The sequence below is a fragment of the Triturus cristatus genome, chromosome 3_2 (genome assembly GCF_964204655.1).
Source record: "Triturus cristatus chromosome 3_2, aTriCri1.1, whole genome shotgun sequence".
Lineage (NCBI taxonomy): Eukaryota > Metazoa > Chordata > Amphibia > Caudata > Salamandridae > Triturus > Triturus cristatus.
In genome coordinates this window covers 809601890-809618130 of record NC_140584.1, presented here as the reverse complement: position 1 = coordinate 809618130, position 16241 = coordinate 809601890, and the positions used below count along the sequence as shown (strand labels likewise).

General features: G+C 50.7%; 2 protein-coding genes across 3 annotated transcripts in view; both read left to right on the top strand.

Moving 5' to 3' along the window:
- Nucleotides 1–16241, top strand: part of NBEAL1 (neurobeachin like 1) — a 978461-nt gene that overhangs the window by 863799 nt on the left and 98421 nt on the right. For both annotated transcript variants that reach the window (XM_085648956.1, XM_085648955.1), the window contains one exon: nt 4802–4911. In XM_085648956.1, coding sequence (XP_085505082.1) covers nt 4802–4911 — 110 coding nt within the window. The remainder of the gene's footprint in view (nt 1–4801; nt 4912–16241) is intronic.
- Nucleotides 6610–16220, top strand: LOC146858188 (uncharacterized). The gene is made up of 2 exons (XM_085646756.1): nt 6610–6718; nt 15169–16220. Exons 1-2 carry the CDS (start codon nt 6610–6612, stop codon nt 16218–16220), a joined length of 1161 nt encoding a protein of 386 aa, XP_085502882.1.

Genomic DNA, 16241 nt, shown 5'->3' with positions numbered 1-16241 from the left:
CAATGCCATTGCCATCCCGGAAGGCTACAAGATAACCCGCAGGGACCGTACCAACGGAGTAGGAGGAGAAATCGCCTTCGTCCACAGGAACACACTCAGAGTCTCGACCAACACCGACGACACCCTCAGCACTGCTGAACACAAGCACTTTCAGATCCACAATGATCCCAACACCACCCTCAGAGGAACCCTCATCTACAGACCTCCCGGACCCCGACCTCAGTTCAGCGATTCCATCGCCGACTTTGTCAGCACACACGTCCACGCCTCCAAGGACTACATCCTCCTCGGGGACCTGAACTTCCACCTCGAGAACAACGACAACACCAACTCCACCACCCTGATTGACAACCTCGCCAACCTCGGACTCAGACAGCTCATTACAACACCCACCCACGCCGCCGGCCACACGCTTGACCCCATCTTCTCCGCAAGCCCCCACGTCTCCTTCAACCACACCACCGAACCCCACTGGACCGACCACCACTGCATCCACTTCACCTTCAGGAAGCCCACCACGCACCACCGCACCCAACAGATGCCTCGGCGCTGCTGGAGCAAAGTCACCGAAGACCAGCTAACCACCACCCTCGCCCTGAGCCAACCCACTGACCCCAACACCGCCGCCCGCAACCTCAGACAGTGGATCGACGATTGCGCCAACACCCTCGCCCCGCTCAAGGAACCCTCCAACAGCCACACCAGCAAGAAAGCCACCTGGTTCACTGAAGACCTCCAGGCCTCCAAACGAACATGCTGAAAAGCTACGCCGCCCACAAGAACGCCACACGCAGACATCAACACCTCATCAGAATCAGATCCGCAAAAAGGGCCTAATTCAAAGACCGCCTAGATAACAACGCACACAACAGCAAAGAGCTCTTCAACATCGTGAAGGAACTCTCCAACCCCAGCTCCAACACCAACGACATCCCACCTTCGCAAGACCTGTGCGACTCACTGGCCACCTTCCACAGAAAGATCGCCAACATCCACGACCGCTTCAACACCACGACCTCCCCGACAACCACCGAGACCACCACCCGCACCAACCGTTTGCTCTCCTAGACCAACATCAACAACAAGGACACCAGAGAGATCATGAACACCATCCACTCAGGATCACCGTTAGCCCCATGCCCTCACCACATCTTCAACAAAGCCAGCACAGCCATCGCACCCCATTTCCAGAAAGTAATCAACATCTCCTTCGAGACAGCAACCTTCCCGGAAAGCTGGAAGCACGCCGAGATCAACGCCTTACGCAAGAAACCCAAGGCGGACCCCAAGGACCTCAAGAACTTCCGACCCATCTCCCTGCTCCCGTTCCTGGCGAAGGTCACCGAGAAAATGGACTACAAACAACTGACCCGCTACCTCGAGGAGAACAGCATCCTGGACCCTTCCCAGTCGACTTCCGCAGCAACCACAGCACCGAAACTGCCCTCATCGCTGCCACCGATTACATCAGGACCCTGCTAGACAACGGAGAGACAGCGGCCCTCATCCGCCTGGACCTGTAAGCCGGCTTCGCGCCTACACAACGCCGGGATCCAAGAGAAGGCCCTGGACTGGACCACATCCTTCCTCTCCAGCAGAACTCAAAGCGTCCGCCTCCCCCCCCCTTCCGCTCCAATACCACCAAGATCATCCGCGGCGTACCCCAGGGCTCTGCCCTCAGCCCGACGCTGTTCAACATCTACATGGCACCCCTCGCCCATGTCGCCCGACAGCACGACCTCAACATCATCACCTACCCCGACGATACCCGGCTGATCCTCTCCCTCACCAAAGACCCTCACACCGCCAAAACCAACCTCCACGAAGGAATGAAGGCTGTCGCCGAATTGATGAGGAACAGCCTACTGAAGCTGAACTCGGACAAGACAGAGGAACTCATCCTCGGCTCCACCCCTTCAGCCTGGGACGACTCCTGGTGGCCAACAACACTGGGAACAGCCCCGACACCCACCGACCATGCACGCAACCTAGGGGTCATCCTTGACTCCACCCGCTCCATGACTAAGCAGGTCAACGCCGTCTCCCATCCTGCTTCAACACCCTCCGAATGCTCCGCAGGATCTTCAAGTGGATCCCCACCGAAACAGGAAGAACAGTCACCCAGGCCCTCGTCACCAGCAGGCTGGACTACGTTAACGCCCTTTACGCAGGAACGTCGGTCAAGCTCCTGAGACGGCTGCAACGCATCCAGAACGCCTCTGCACGTCTCATCCTCGACATCCCCTGCCGCAGCCACATACCACCCCACCTGAGAGACCTGCACTGGCTCCCCGTCAACAAGAGGATAACCTTCCAGCTCCTCATCCACGCACACAAAGCACTCCACAACACCGGACCAGCATACCTCAACAGACGGCTCAGCTTCTACACTCCCACCTGCCAGCTCTGCTCCACCGGCCTCGCCACAGTCCCCCGCATCCGAAAAACGACCGGCGGCTGCAGATCTTTGTCCCACCTCGCCGCCAAGACCTGGAACACCCTCCCCACCAACCTACGGCAGACCCAAGACCTACTGGCCTTCAGAAGACTCCTCAAGACCTGGCTCTTCGATCAGTAGCAGCACCCCCTCCTCCCCCAGTGCCTTGAGGCCCTCACGGGTATGTAGTGCGCTTTACAAGTGACCTGATTGATTGATTGATTGACCTCTGGGTAGGCATGGCTTGGGTACATATTCTAAGCTAAGGAATCTCTGGCTCGAAATCTTTATCAGGTGACCAAGTTACTTACCCCTGGTAACGCCATTTCTGGTTAAGACTCTGTTTAGCTGCGGATTCCATACCACCCCTCCCAGCCTCCCTGCAAACAGATTGCACTGTAAGGGAAACCCTTCTCTGGGACTTCACACGAGTGACAGTGGTCAGTTCTCATCATGGCTCTGCTACTGTTGTGGAAAGTCACAAAAGTAACTGACATCAGCACGCGGGGTGGCAACTAGATAGGTATTGCGCATATCACTTCTGGGGCAGCCGATGCAGAGCCAAACGATGCCACCTACCGACTCGCAGGGGTACTGCTCAAAATCCTCCGGATCTAGTCTGACTCCTTGGGATTATTCTAAAATAAGGAATCTGTGGCAAGATAGAGTCTCTAACAGGTAAGGTTGTTCACCTGTAACAATCAGTGTGTACCTAGTTGTTGTAGATCATGTGTGATCCTTTCCCAGAGTATGAGAGGAGCAGAAAGGGGACCGCAAGATACCCATTCCAATTGAAAACCATATGGGCATAATCTAAGGCTGGGTCTGTGTCCCTGTGCATTGATCACGAGCCACTCAATGCATGCCTTAAAATATCAGACGAGTGCATAGCATGTGAATCTTCAGCACAGCAAGCTTCAATCCATTTGTTATAGATAAGTCTTTTTGATTTCAGAATGTGGAATGGGACAGCATGCATGCCACAGCCATTTATAGGCACTTCACAGTAAATAACAATAATTTGTGACTAAAGTAAACTAAATGGAACATTTAGCGCAAATAAGAGGGAACCTAGTAACCATCCAAAATTGGATAAACAAGATCAAGCTGAGAACAGGCCAGCCACATTCTTTTCAGTTACATCGAGCTGTGAAGAGCAAATATAGCTTTCTTTCGTTACTACTGTAACCATGATATTGGCAGCATGTTGTTCTATTTTATGTATATATTCATGACTGTTCCCTACCAACGAATTATCAATACTAATCATAAACACTGAAAAACTTTGCAAATGTGCATGATTAAGAAGGTTTAAAACGAAGAGAAACATTTCTCCAAATAAGGCAGAAAAGGAGTATGCAAAAGTAACATTAGCTTTACGTTATTTATCTTTTAATATAACTGTGTAAGGAAAGTATTTTTAAACGTTTCAAAATTACAAAATTGTTTAAAAACAATCTTGTATCTCAAACTTCTCTTCATTTGCGCCTGATTCATATATGGAGCTATTTTAATTGAAGATACTTAATAAAAGAATGCTGCTCCACTGTAAGCTGCGAGTGCTAGGGTGAATTTCAGGTCACTATAGATGTATACTTACACCGAAGGGGAATGGAACTTGACTGACCCTACTTTTCATGCCCCCTAGCAAGTGTCTTTCAACTTATGAATTAGGGTGACCTAATTTTAAAATGTTGTGAAAGCATGGTAGCTTGTTGGATATCAAGCATGGAGGGTGTTGCTTTTTGGAATTTTTTGCTGCCCACAATGGATTCTGCAACGTTTTTTTAAATGGTCTCCAGCTGCATGACCTATTGTTTGCAAATGAAAGAAATAGTTGCTGATTGTTTCGTTTCCTCTGGTGCAAAAACGAATTGTCGAACTGTCATATTTGTGTAGCTTCCATATTTCTCCAGTGTGTAATTTAAATTCAGATCACTGAAGGTTTGCACTTCACTGTAGTAGTATGGTTTGTATGGTGCTTTAGTGTAGGAGACCTGCACATGTATGACAGCGGTGTGTGCATAGGGAGGAAAAATCACTTCCTAATATGTTCACTGTTCTGCTCTGGCAGATGGCTTTCATAAAGCAAAATGGTCACTCATATTTTAATTCTCTGAAAAGGTCTTCCTTTCATGGGTGCAAGACTGAGTTTCAGAATAGAAGGGTAAAGCAGGGCCTCTCTGTCGGCGTCTAGATGAAGAGAACAATATTCCACCACTAAAATGAATCCTATCCTTGCAATGGTTAGCAGCAATATTAGAAGGTATAAGTTCCTTAGTGGAAGCTTACTTTACTGTGGACCTTTACTTGTTGAGAGCCACATCTCTCAGCCTAATTGCTTTTTAAAAACTTGTTTTCCAGGTAACTGTGAGCCAGAAATTCATTATTGGAACCCACGGTTGGCTGCCCTACGACCGAAACCTCTCAAACTTTTTCACGTTTGTGAAAGATCCAACTGTTACAAACCCAAAGTAAGTATAGCAATGAAGTTCCAGACAATCATAGAGTAAACTAAATAGCTCACGTTTGGTGAAGTTGCCTGTTACATGTGCCAAGGTGAATGCAGCATCCTAGTAGACATACGCAGTATTATATCAGAGTTAGCACTTCACTTTGTTTACGTAAGATCATTCATTACATATGGGAATCAGCCCTTGATCCTTGTATGTTGCAATAGCACTGTGAATAGGACACTTAACAAATTACAACTGAAGACCGGTCCCTTCAAAGGCCATGGCTGCCTTTAGTTTAATGCGGATTAAACTCAGAAGAAGCTGCACTCCATAGCTATAACTTTTTGGGTAGTTCACTCCCTATATGGTTTTGTTTAGCATTTAAAAAAACGAATTACATGCTGAATTGCGACTTTTTTAGATCACACATGCAAAACAGCGTTCTTAGCCAAAAAAGCTACTTTTCAAACACAAACATGGGGTGGGCGTGCGCCAGGTAATGAAGTCCAGAGATTGGTAGAATTTTCAAAAAAGTCTTTATTCTCAACGTTTATTTGTCATACGATAAACACGCAGTGAACTCAGCCAGCGCGTTTCGTTCTCTCATGGAGAACTTCGTCAGGGCTAAATGTAACAAATCTCCTTAAGTAAATCGCGCTGCAGGACTTCTCAGCCGGGCGCAACAGGCATTCAGTACGCCCCAGAACAGGCCTCTCAATGTGGAGCTGTGATAAAAGGAAAATAAGGTCAATTAAGGTCAAATGATGTAGTGGTAGTTCCAGGCAGTAACGCTGGAAACAGAAGTGGGGTAATTCCCAGGGCCTAGTATGGCCTCACGAGACAGGAAGACAACGTCCAAGTGTTGACCTAAATTTACCTTATTTACTTGAGTAATGAAGGGGATACTCAACTTTGTATCTTCTTACTATTTGGTCCATACAATGGAGTCCTATAGTTCCTGTTGAGAGCAAGCGTTAACCCCCTATCCCCCAGGGCCAACCCCTGTATGTTTTCCTACCCTTTTTCGCTTCATAGGAACCATCCCACCTTCAGGTGGCATCCAGTGAGGTGTTCCTGCCTTGTGCAGGTATTAATATTTCTTAAGGACTGTCAATGACCGCTTTTGTTTCCCACTCCCTTGGAGATATTTTCTTTGTGACCCTAAAATGGGTTTAACACCAGATGGAACTGTGTTTTTTCTTTAAAAATGGGTTTCATGCCCAAGAGATAGTTACCTGTATGGTATGTTCCCTGCTCTCTGTAGATTATCTCCTGTATGCCCTGGGGGCATTATTAGGTACCGGTCTGGTACTTTTAGTGTCCCTTATAGGAAGCTTATCATTAGAACTCGCTTGGAGACTTTGTACATGGCTCACTTCTTTGCAGATGATCCTCTCGTTTTTCCTTGCTTCGATCTATGGAGCATTACTTATGCTTCTCTTTCTGGGATTATTCGACTTCACCAAGGAGAGTCTTAATTTCCCAGTGGAGCAGTGGGACAAGTGGTTACTCCGTTCCACATCAGTGTGCTCTTTCAGTTCTTTCGCGATCTGCTCTCTCTATGCCTCAGCAGGATGGGCTCTTGCTGCTGGTCTGTCAGGCACCAGTGGTACACGGCTCAAATTCCTTCTTCCCTATCTGGCACTTCTTCTCATAGATTTTGAGAAGGCCTTCGATACTTTGGCCTGGCTTTATCTCGATGAGGTGCTCACAATAATGGGTATGGGTCAGCAGTTTCAACGCTTCATCCGAGTCTTACACTCCGACCCTAAGGCTAGAGTGCTGATTAATGGAACCATCTCTGAGATATTCACGATCCGGAGAGGTACTAGACAGGGCTACCCCCTCTCTCCGCTCCTTTTCTATCTGGCGATGGAGCCCCTTGCGTGTCCCATCCGCGCGGACAACTTGATTAAAGGCTGGGCGTGGGGTCCCCACCACCTGGACAAAATTGCACTATATGCAGACGATGTCTTGCTTTTTCTAGCATACCGGGCCCACTCCGGCCCTAGATGCCTCCAATCCCTTCAAGCCTTCGAAAAAGTCTCGGGCCTCTGGCTGAACCCAGCCAAATCATCGTACCTCTTCTTCCCTCTAGGGAATGTTTCCACTCGCAGTCTAACATACCCATTAGGCGACAGTCGTGTAAATATCCAGGCATATGGGCTACTCTGCTCCAGGAGCTGGAATGGGCACTGAGGTGCTTCAACCGTCAGCGGCCTCTTCGAAGCCCCTGCTGCCTTTCAATGAAGCCCTTACTATCATCCTTTTGTGCACCTGGTCCAGGCCCAACACAGACTCCTGGGATGATTGCCCGACGCCACTGCCTGGCTCCAGGCGACTCCTCTTTCCTCCCCCAACACTCCCCCCCTGAGAGCATGGTGGTCCAAGCCTCTACATCCAAAGGTGCATTCCCTAACGCAGCTCCCGATAGGATATCCAAAAAGCTGGACCATCTTGGGAAAAACACTGCATGTCTGTTGGGCCATTACACCCACTCGGTGTGGGATACGGTGGCACAGGTGCTGCCACAGTGCCCAGAGGAGGCCCGGGACGTGCTCTACCGTGCAGTCACCAAGGGGAGAGACGCAGCCAAGTTCACCATAAGATGTGGACTGGACACCGCTGACCCGCTAGGCAGGACAATTTCATCGTCGGTAGCCCTTCGATGCTACTCCTGGCTGAGGTCGAACTCGTTTTTCCGGGGATGTCCAAGCTACCTTGCTGGACATGCCTTTTGATGACCATCGCCTGTACGGCGACAAAGCAGACAACGCGCTAGAGCAATTCAAGGACTCCCGGGCTACGGCCAAATCCTTGGGCCTCTCCACCCGCCCTGCGCAGTCTGCTTTTCGCCCCTTTTGTGACTACGGCAGGAGTGTCCCGCCACGTTCCACCCAGGACCACAGGCCGGTGCAAGCTGCCCAGCCTCTGTGCGGCCGGGGACGTGGGACCCACCGTCATGGGTCTGGGGGCCATCGAGCGGGCCAGTCCACCAGCGCCCCTTCTGCAGCAGTCTCCAAACCCTCCTAGTCCGACCTTTCAGGGCCACCAATCGTCAGTGGGTGGCAGGATTTGCCATCATCTCACCCACTCACGTACCATCACGTCGGACAGGTAGGTTTTGCAGATAGTCCGAAGGAGCTACTCCTTCCCCTTCGAGACTACCCCTCCATCCATGCCACCTCAATACCATCGCATGTCGGAGGAGCATTTGACCCTTATCCAACAGGAAGTCACGGCTCTCTTAGACAAGGGAGCTACTGAGTGAGTTCCTGCTCCAGATGTAGGTCATGGTTGCTATTCCCACTACTTTCTGGTGCCCAAAAAGAACAAAGGCCCGCGTCCTATCTTGGATCTCAGGAACGTCAATCGCTTTCTCCGAAAGGAGAAGTTCAAAATGTTGACACTAGCTCAGGTCCTGTCTGCCTTCGACTCTGGAGACTGGATGGTAGCATTGGACTTGCAGGACGCTTACCTTCACATCCCCATCCTTCCGGCCCACCGGCGTTACCTGCGGTTCACGGTAGGCCACGAGCACTTTCAGTTTATCTTGCTCCCCTTTGGCCTTACCAATGCCCCGCGGGTGTTCATGAAAGTGATGGCAGTGGTCACAGCCCATCTGCGCAGATCAAGGGTAAAAGTCTTCCCCCTATCTCGACAAATGGCTGTTAAAGGCGGGCTTGTCCCAGGCAGTCGTCTCCCACCCATCAGACTACGGCGGACCTTCTGCATTCGCTGGTGTTCACTATCAATTGCCAAAGTCACACCTGACTCCTCAGCAGCTCCTTTTCATCTGAGCGGTCCTGGACACGACCCAGTTTCGGGCTTATCCTCCCAAGCAGCAAGTCTGGGATATTGGGGCTATGATTCCGATCTTTCAGCCTCTATCCCGGGTTTTGGTCAGGATAACCCTGAGGCTGCTGGGCCTCGAGGCCTCCTGCATCCTGCTGGTAGATAGTCTTCACTCGGAGGTGGTGCAATGTCTCTTTCAGCATTGGGGTGAGCCTTGGTTAGATCTGTTCGCCACCGAAGAGAACGCGTAATTTCAGCAATTCTGTACGTTGGAATTTCTAAGGCGGCACTCACTAGGCGACGCTTTTCGTCGCGAGTGGATTTGCGGTCGTCTATACGCCTTTCCGCCTATACCACTTCTGTCTAGAGTGCTGTAGAAGATCAAACGCGACTGGGCACAATTCATTCTTGAGGCTCCGGATTGGGCATGAAGAGTCTGGTATCCCAAGCTGTTAGTGACTAAATCAGGGAGAAATATTGGGTTTCCTAAATAGGAAAAACAACATATGTTCATCGGAGCCATGGGCAGGCAGTGTTTCAGGTGAGAGAGCTGCTTTGACGAATGTTTGACTGCAAGCGTTCCTCCCTTCCCATGTTGAAGCTCCTGGGGCCCGAATTAGGCACCCTAAGTATCGTTTTTTAAGGAGAATACCAAGTAGGTATTGGATGAATGTATGTTGACCTAGATGCACATTAGCCTTCGTCATTGATCAGGCTGACCACATTAGGAAAACATTTAGAGTGGCACAAGGGATCAATATCCTGAGTTCTGAAGAGAAGGTTAGGGGTCGGCTTCCAAACATCTAGACCTGCGAGGAAACTGCCCTTTAAAGCACTTCTTCCTCCAGTTCCCCATTTTTTATTAATACCAGCTATAGGGAGTATAAAAGTTTAGTTTTCCACGCGGCCATGCATTTTTTAACTCACTTATTTCTTGACCCTTCCACTCTCACATCAAACACATTACATCACTTCACTAGTAAGTTCTCCCACGTCTCCGTCAGTCGCAGCACGTCCCGTCCCGCAGTGGGGCAGGAAGAACTCAATGATGAAGCATGCCACCAAGGGACCTTTCGGTGGTTGAGGGTTATTTTAGAACACATGTTGTTTTTCCTATTTAGGAAACCCAGTATTTCTCCCTGATTTAGTATCTTTTTTGTAAGGATAGTACGGTTTAGATTTAGAGTGGACTTTCTTTGTTTTTTCATAACTTGTAGAGGAGGCTGAGTCCACGACTTATTGCACCTCGGCACTCCCTTCTTTGTTTTTCAGCATAATCTTGAGCTGTTACACATGGCCACTGATCCGACTGCCTCATTGGGAGGATCTTCTGTCACAGCAGCGGGGGACGGTCCTCCACCCGAACCTGTCCAGCTTCCACCTCCACGCGTGGAGATTGAGTGGCTTCAGTTGAAAGCCTTTGACCTTCCTCCCGAAATCTGTAACGTTATCTTGGCAGCCAGGCATCCCTCCACTAAGACGGTTTATGCCTGCAGATGGAACACATTTGTGGCATGGTGCGCAGCAAAGGCTGTGGATCCCCTTTCTGCGATAAACAGCCTTTAGTGCGCGGTTGCTAGTGCGCATCCCATTACTTCGCAAGCGTTACTACGCTTGCGATGTTACAACGCGTGCCATTAGTACGCAAGTTGTTACATCGCAAGCGTAATGGTATGCGCTATCTGTGAGAAAGTGGCTCTGTATATACTGTTCCCAAATAGGTGCAGGGTGTACAGAGTCCACAGTCCCCAGAGGTTTGGCAGAGGCTAAAGTTAGATATAACCTTACTCTCTAAAGTGGTAGCTTGGTCGAGCAGTAAGGCAGTATCAGAGGACCGTGTAAAGCATTTGTTGTACACACTCAGTCAACAAATGGTCTCACACACTCAATAACCGACTCTAGGCCAATGGTTTATATATAAAAAATATATGCTTGTTTTATTTTAGAACCAACAATTGGAATTAAAATATACTTTTTCAGAATGAGATGCTTTATATAAATACTTTTGCAATATGCAATTGACTTTTGTAAACAGTTACAAGTGGTTGCAATTGGCAACACTATTTTAAACACAATAATGCATTGAGTTCAATGGAAGTTTCATGTTATTTGCCACAGATTACTTTTAGGATTACTTTTGGAATTCCAGGACTGGATCCTAGATTCAGTCCTGGGTCAGTACTTAGAATCAAGTGATTAAAGTCGACTTAATTACGGTGATGATTTTTAAAGAATATTTAGCTATTTTAAAAGTTGACACTTAGAAAATATTTCAAAGAAAACAGTCAATGATTCCCTATGGAAGAAAATTCAAGTTGCAGGTACAGTATGTTCTTGTTACTTTTGTAATCCAGTACTGTGTGCCTAGACTCAGTACTGGGACCTTTATCCAAAACAGGTAAGTAATTACGTTTTCAGATATTATACGATTTGTAAAGAATATTTAAAGATTGCAGAAATTGACACTTAGAAGAAATTCAGTCAATGATTTCCTATGGGAGAAAATTGGGTTACTGGTAAGTACAGTTGTAAGTATTTTTCAGAGTCAGTGCTGGGCACCAAGATCCAGCACTGGGAGCTCACCTAAGAGCAGGTGAGTATTTTCGTTTTTGTTACTCGGCTGATTTTTGGTGAATATTTTAAGATTTGAAAAGTCCACACATAAGAAATTTCAGGAAAAAGCCAGTCAATGTTACCCTATGAAGAAAATAGAGTTATCGGTTTAAAGGTAAGTACTCGACTGGCAGAGTTGAGGTTCTGGGCATAGACTCAGGGGTCCCCCAGGGTCAGGTAGGTACACTTGGTTCACCCTCAGCGACTCTAGGGCGGCCGGGTGCAGAGAGAGTTAGGCCCAATGTTATCCTATGAGGGATAGGGGGGCCTTGGTTGGTGGCTGCTGACTAGCAAGCCACGCGGCTGTCGGAGCTGGGCTCCTGGTCACTTACTCAGGGCAAGTGGGGAAGTAGGTAGGTGTAGAGGTTGCACTGCCAGAGCCACCCGGGCGGCTGGGTGCAGGGTGCTTTTGAGCCTTCGGGCGCTCAATTGGTTTCAACGGGAAATCTCCGGTTTAGAAAAAGACTGCAAGCTCGGGGACGAGGATTCTTCAGGTGCCACCACCACTTCGAGAGGTAAGTTGGGTAGTTGGAGGATAGGTAGGTACCCCGGGATTGGGCATAGGGGGCCGCAGGGCGCCGCGTGCGGGGTGCCTTTTGGCGTCGTGAAATCTTACCCTCTGTTGATCGCGGTAGGGGGGGGCACCTTGTTCTGAGGCTGCAGTCTTCTTCAGGAGTGTCGAGGGAGGTCCTTGGGTGCCGGACTCGGGGTCCCAGTCGCCGTGGGGTCGTCCTCGTGGTCTTTGTTCACTCTGGCACTTTACAGGCTTGGCTGGTGCAGAGTGTGCTGGGTTTGCGGTTCCGGGCTGCTGCCAGGGATTAGAAGTAGGTTTTGAGTAGAGCCTCTACTCATGGGAGTCCCAGGGGCTTAGAGCCAAAAGGTAGCCAGGTCCTCCGGGGTTTGTGAGGTTGCTAGCCACAAGAGATGCCGGGTTGGAGCAGGAGCAGGTTCGAGGATCGACAGGCCGGTAGGGCTGGGGCCAAAGCAGTTGGTGTCTTCCTCTTCCTAGCAGCTGCAGGGCAGGTCTTCTTTCTTCTTGCTCTTCTTTGTATTTCGGAATCTGGAATCTGGGGAAGGAAGGTTCAGGGTGCCCCTAAATACTAGATTTAGGGGCGTTACAGGTAGGTGAAGGGCAGGGGCCAATGGGTCCCTGTCCTGGGGTGGGTACACCCCCTATCCTGCCTCTCTCCTATGGGAGGGGGGCAGGAGCCTAGTCCTGATTGGGCAGGGCTTCCCAACTTCAAGATGGCGAGAGCCCGGAGATGTGCTTCACCACGCCTCCCCCACCTGAGGGATGGGGTTGGCAGGCTGGCACATACCCTGTCTTTATTTGGGGTTTCCGGCCAAGCTTCCTGCCAGGGTTGGGGGTTGCAGTGGCCTGGGGAAGCTCACAGAGGCGGCATGCCTTTGAAGCTTCCCCGTGCCCATCCTGGGGGAGGAGATTTAGCACCTCGCCCAGGGTGTGCATTGTTGCAGACCCAGGAGAGCTGGGGCTCTCCTACCCAGGGGTCCAGCAACATGTCTGCTGTGTGGCAGCCGAGGCAGCCTCAGAACAGATGTGGATTGTAGGTTTAGGTTTCAGGGGGCCTCTCTAAGTGCCCTCTGTGGTGCTTGGTACATTAAATCCCACACCGGCATCAGTGTGGATTTAATGTGCTGAGCAGTTTGATACCAAACTTCTCAGACTTCAGTGCTGCCATTATGGTGCTGTGGAGTTCGTGTTTGACAAGCTCCCAGCACCATATACTCTTAGATGGCAGCACTGCACTTACAGGACCCAGGAATGGACCTGGGTACTGTAGGGGCACAGGGCTCCTGCCTCTGTGCCCACACCACTGGCATAGGGCACCCTGCTAGAGGGGTGGCTGATGTATGCCAGGGCAATGTAGGTTGTGGGCATGGCACACAGGGATGTGTGCCATGTCGACTCTCTGTTTTGTCTTGTATCCAGACACTCAGCCTGCAAGAGCAGTGTGTGTGTGTGTTAGGGTACAGGGACTCTAAGGGTGGCACAATGAGTGTTATGTTATGTTAAATTTATGTTCGAGGCATGTGGGCTGCTGAATTCATATCTGTGCATAGATCGCCGCCTAGTGTTGGGTCCGGATGTTTGCACGTTGTTGTCCTGGAAGAGTCTTCGAAGTATCCTTGGATAGGTGACTCCTCCCCTGGACTACAGTGCGCATGGGCATCCTCTCCATCCTCAGATTGTTTTTTTCCGCCATTGGGTTTGAATGTGCTATCTTAACTCCAGTTAGGAAAAACTTTGAATCAAGGCCAAAAGGCCTTTAGTTCGCGTCAGTACTGTTCACTCGATCGGTTTCGACTCTACCTGTTAGCTTACTAACTTTGGAAACAACTTTTCGCTTTTTACCTGACCATCGACGACACCAACGATGGAGTCGAGGACACCATTCAAGAGGTGCCCGGTATGCAATGCGAAATATCCCCATATCGACGTCCACCCGGTGTGCAACAAATGCTTGTCGCCGGACCACGGCGAATCGACATGCATGGCCTGTGCCCGGTTCCGTTCCAAGAAGACTCTACGGAATCGACGAGCGGCGAGACTCGAAGCGCAGCACGCGGCACCGGCCCCGGCAGACATCTTCAACGCCGAAGATGTCGAGGAATTGGAAATCCTACCCTCCAATCCCGGTTCCGAACATGACTCCGGTTCGGACGACGGCGACGAATCACTCTTTCGCAGAGATGAAGACAACACCGAGGTAGGAGACGGCGATGAGGCCTTAGGGGCCGAAGAGAGTAGCTCCAATGACGAGCAAGGCCTACCCGTTCAGACTGACGAGAGCCCAGTGCCACAGTCTATGGCTCCGGTCGAGGGATCGCCTTCGGGCCTTACCCGAGACCTATCCCGCAGTTCTTCGGCCCCACCCTCGGGCCCGGCCTCGGACGTTCAGCGGCAGCCATTATTACCTAAACCGGCTGGTTTCCCTTCTACCAAACCGAAACCGAAAGCTGCACTGGTACAAATGAAACCGAAACCGAAAGTGGCGCTAGTCGGATCGAGGCCTTCAACACCTTCGACGCCAGCGACACGCATCGGCACCGAGCGCAACAAACGAGACTTCGGTGCCGAACTTGAAGCGGCCGATGTCGAAGTCGGCATACGGAAAAAGGCCCTCGGTGCCATCAAACCTGCTCGGCTCGCGGCGCCGACGCCATCGACTCCTAAACCGAAGGTCATACTGCCTGCTGCGTCTCACGTCGCTTCCACGGCAACACCAAAGCCTCCAGCATCGAAAACGTCGACGGCCATTTCCGCCCCTCGACCCGATGACCCACCGGCGCCGAAAAAGTCCACGGCCGCCTCTACAAACCTGGTCGGAGCTAAGGCCTCGAAAGCGCTTCAAGTGCGAACCGTTGCAGCACAAGGCAGCAAAACCCAAACGGTCCTCCAGGACACGTCGGGCTCCGGCCCACTAAAAGCTCAAGCAGCCTCTTCGGCGCCAGCCGCCATAACTTTTGGCCTGCCGTCATCCACGATCCCGAAAATGTTCCAACTCAGGACACGGGTCACCCACACCACGGTTACACCTGCTGAGACGTCTCCGTCACATTACATCGACGCCAACACCGGCAGGATGATTATCCATGACCGCAGGATAACTTCGGAGCCACCCTTGGACCCTTTCAGGATCCCATTAAAAAGAAAGCTGCCTGTGGACTCAGAACCTGTGCTTTGCGAATCTTTCGACTCGCCCTACCAGGATCCTCTATCATTCTCTCCCACACACTCCGACACGGATGCGTTGGCAGACTATGTGGATGACCAAGTCCCTTACCACGGAGACATGGACCCTGATGACCAACAGGACCCGGATCAAACTTGGGGCGACCCTGCAGACCCCAGTGCACCTCTAGATGCACAGGACCCACAGCTCTATGGAACGAAAACATCTCCCACAGAGGACACTGCAGCGTTCAACGCTCTTATTGAACGTGCTGCAAATAATCATGGAGTGCAGCTTCACTCTGACATCGTGGAAGACGACTTCCTTATGGACACTTTCGCTTCCTCAGAAAGGCATGTAAAGACTCTGCCCATGTTGAAAGGGGTCCTCAAACCAGCCAAGGACATCTTCAAGGAACCCACCAGGGCAAGGGTGATAAACCCCAGGATCGACAAAAAGTACAGATCAGCACCTGGGGACCCTACTTACATCAGAGGCCAATTACCTCTCGACTCCATTGTCATTGCGAATGCTCGCAAGAGGGCACACTCGCAAACGACAGGTGACGCTCCTCCCCTGGACAAAGAGTCCAAGGTGTTAGAGACCTCTGGCAAGCGAGTTGCCGCCCAGGCTGCCAACATATGGCGCATAGCCAACACTCAAGCGCTCCTCGCTCGCTACGATAGAGCGCACTATGACACATTGGAGCAACTACTCCAACATCTCCCTGACCAGTTCAAAGAAGGTGCAGAAATTCTTATCAGAGAGGGACAGCTACTCACAAATGCTTCCATCAAGTGTGCACTAGATGCTGCAGACACGGCTGCCAGGGCCATAAACACAAGCGTCATGCTGCGACGACATGCCTGGTTGCGAATCTCCGGGTTCAAACCCGAGGTGCAAAATAATATCCTAAACCAACCTGTCAACCCCGACTATTTATTCGGGCCGGAGGTTGACACAGCCCTTGAGAAAATAAAAAAGGACACGGACACTGCAAAGTCCATGGGGGCTCTCCAGACTCAGTCCTTTCGGAGCAGCTCCTTTCGTCGCCCAGGAAATAGAGGAGCAGGTAGAGGACAGGGGTCACAGCAGACATACAACAAGGGCAATACCCAAACCACCTACGATAAAAACACCCGGGGTGGATATCGTGGCTCCAGTACAAAGGGCAGAGGACCCGGCTACGGCAACACCAGGTCCTCCCCCAAGAACAAGCAGTGACGCCCACTCCCTTCCTCCCGA

Bases quoted from the DNA above. Each gene is read 5' to 3' on its own strand.
- LOC146858188 (XM_085646756.1), top strand. From the start codon at position 6,610: ATGGGTATGGGTCAGCAGTTTCAACGCTTCATCCGAGTCTTACACTCC. The intron at 6,719-15,168 runs GTACTAGACAGG...GCGACCCTGCAG, and splicing joins GATATTCACGATCCGGAGAG to ACCCCAGTGCACCTCTAGAT.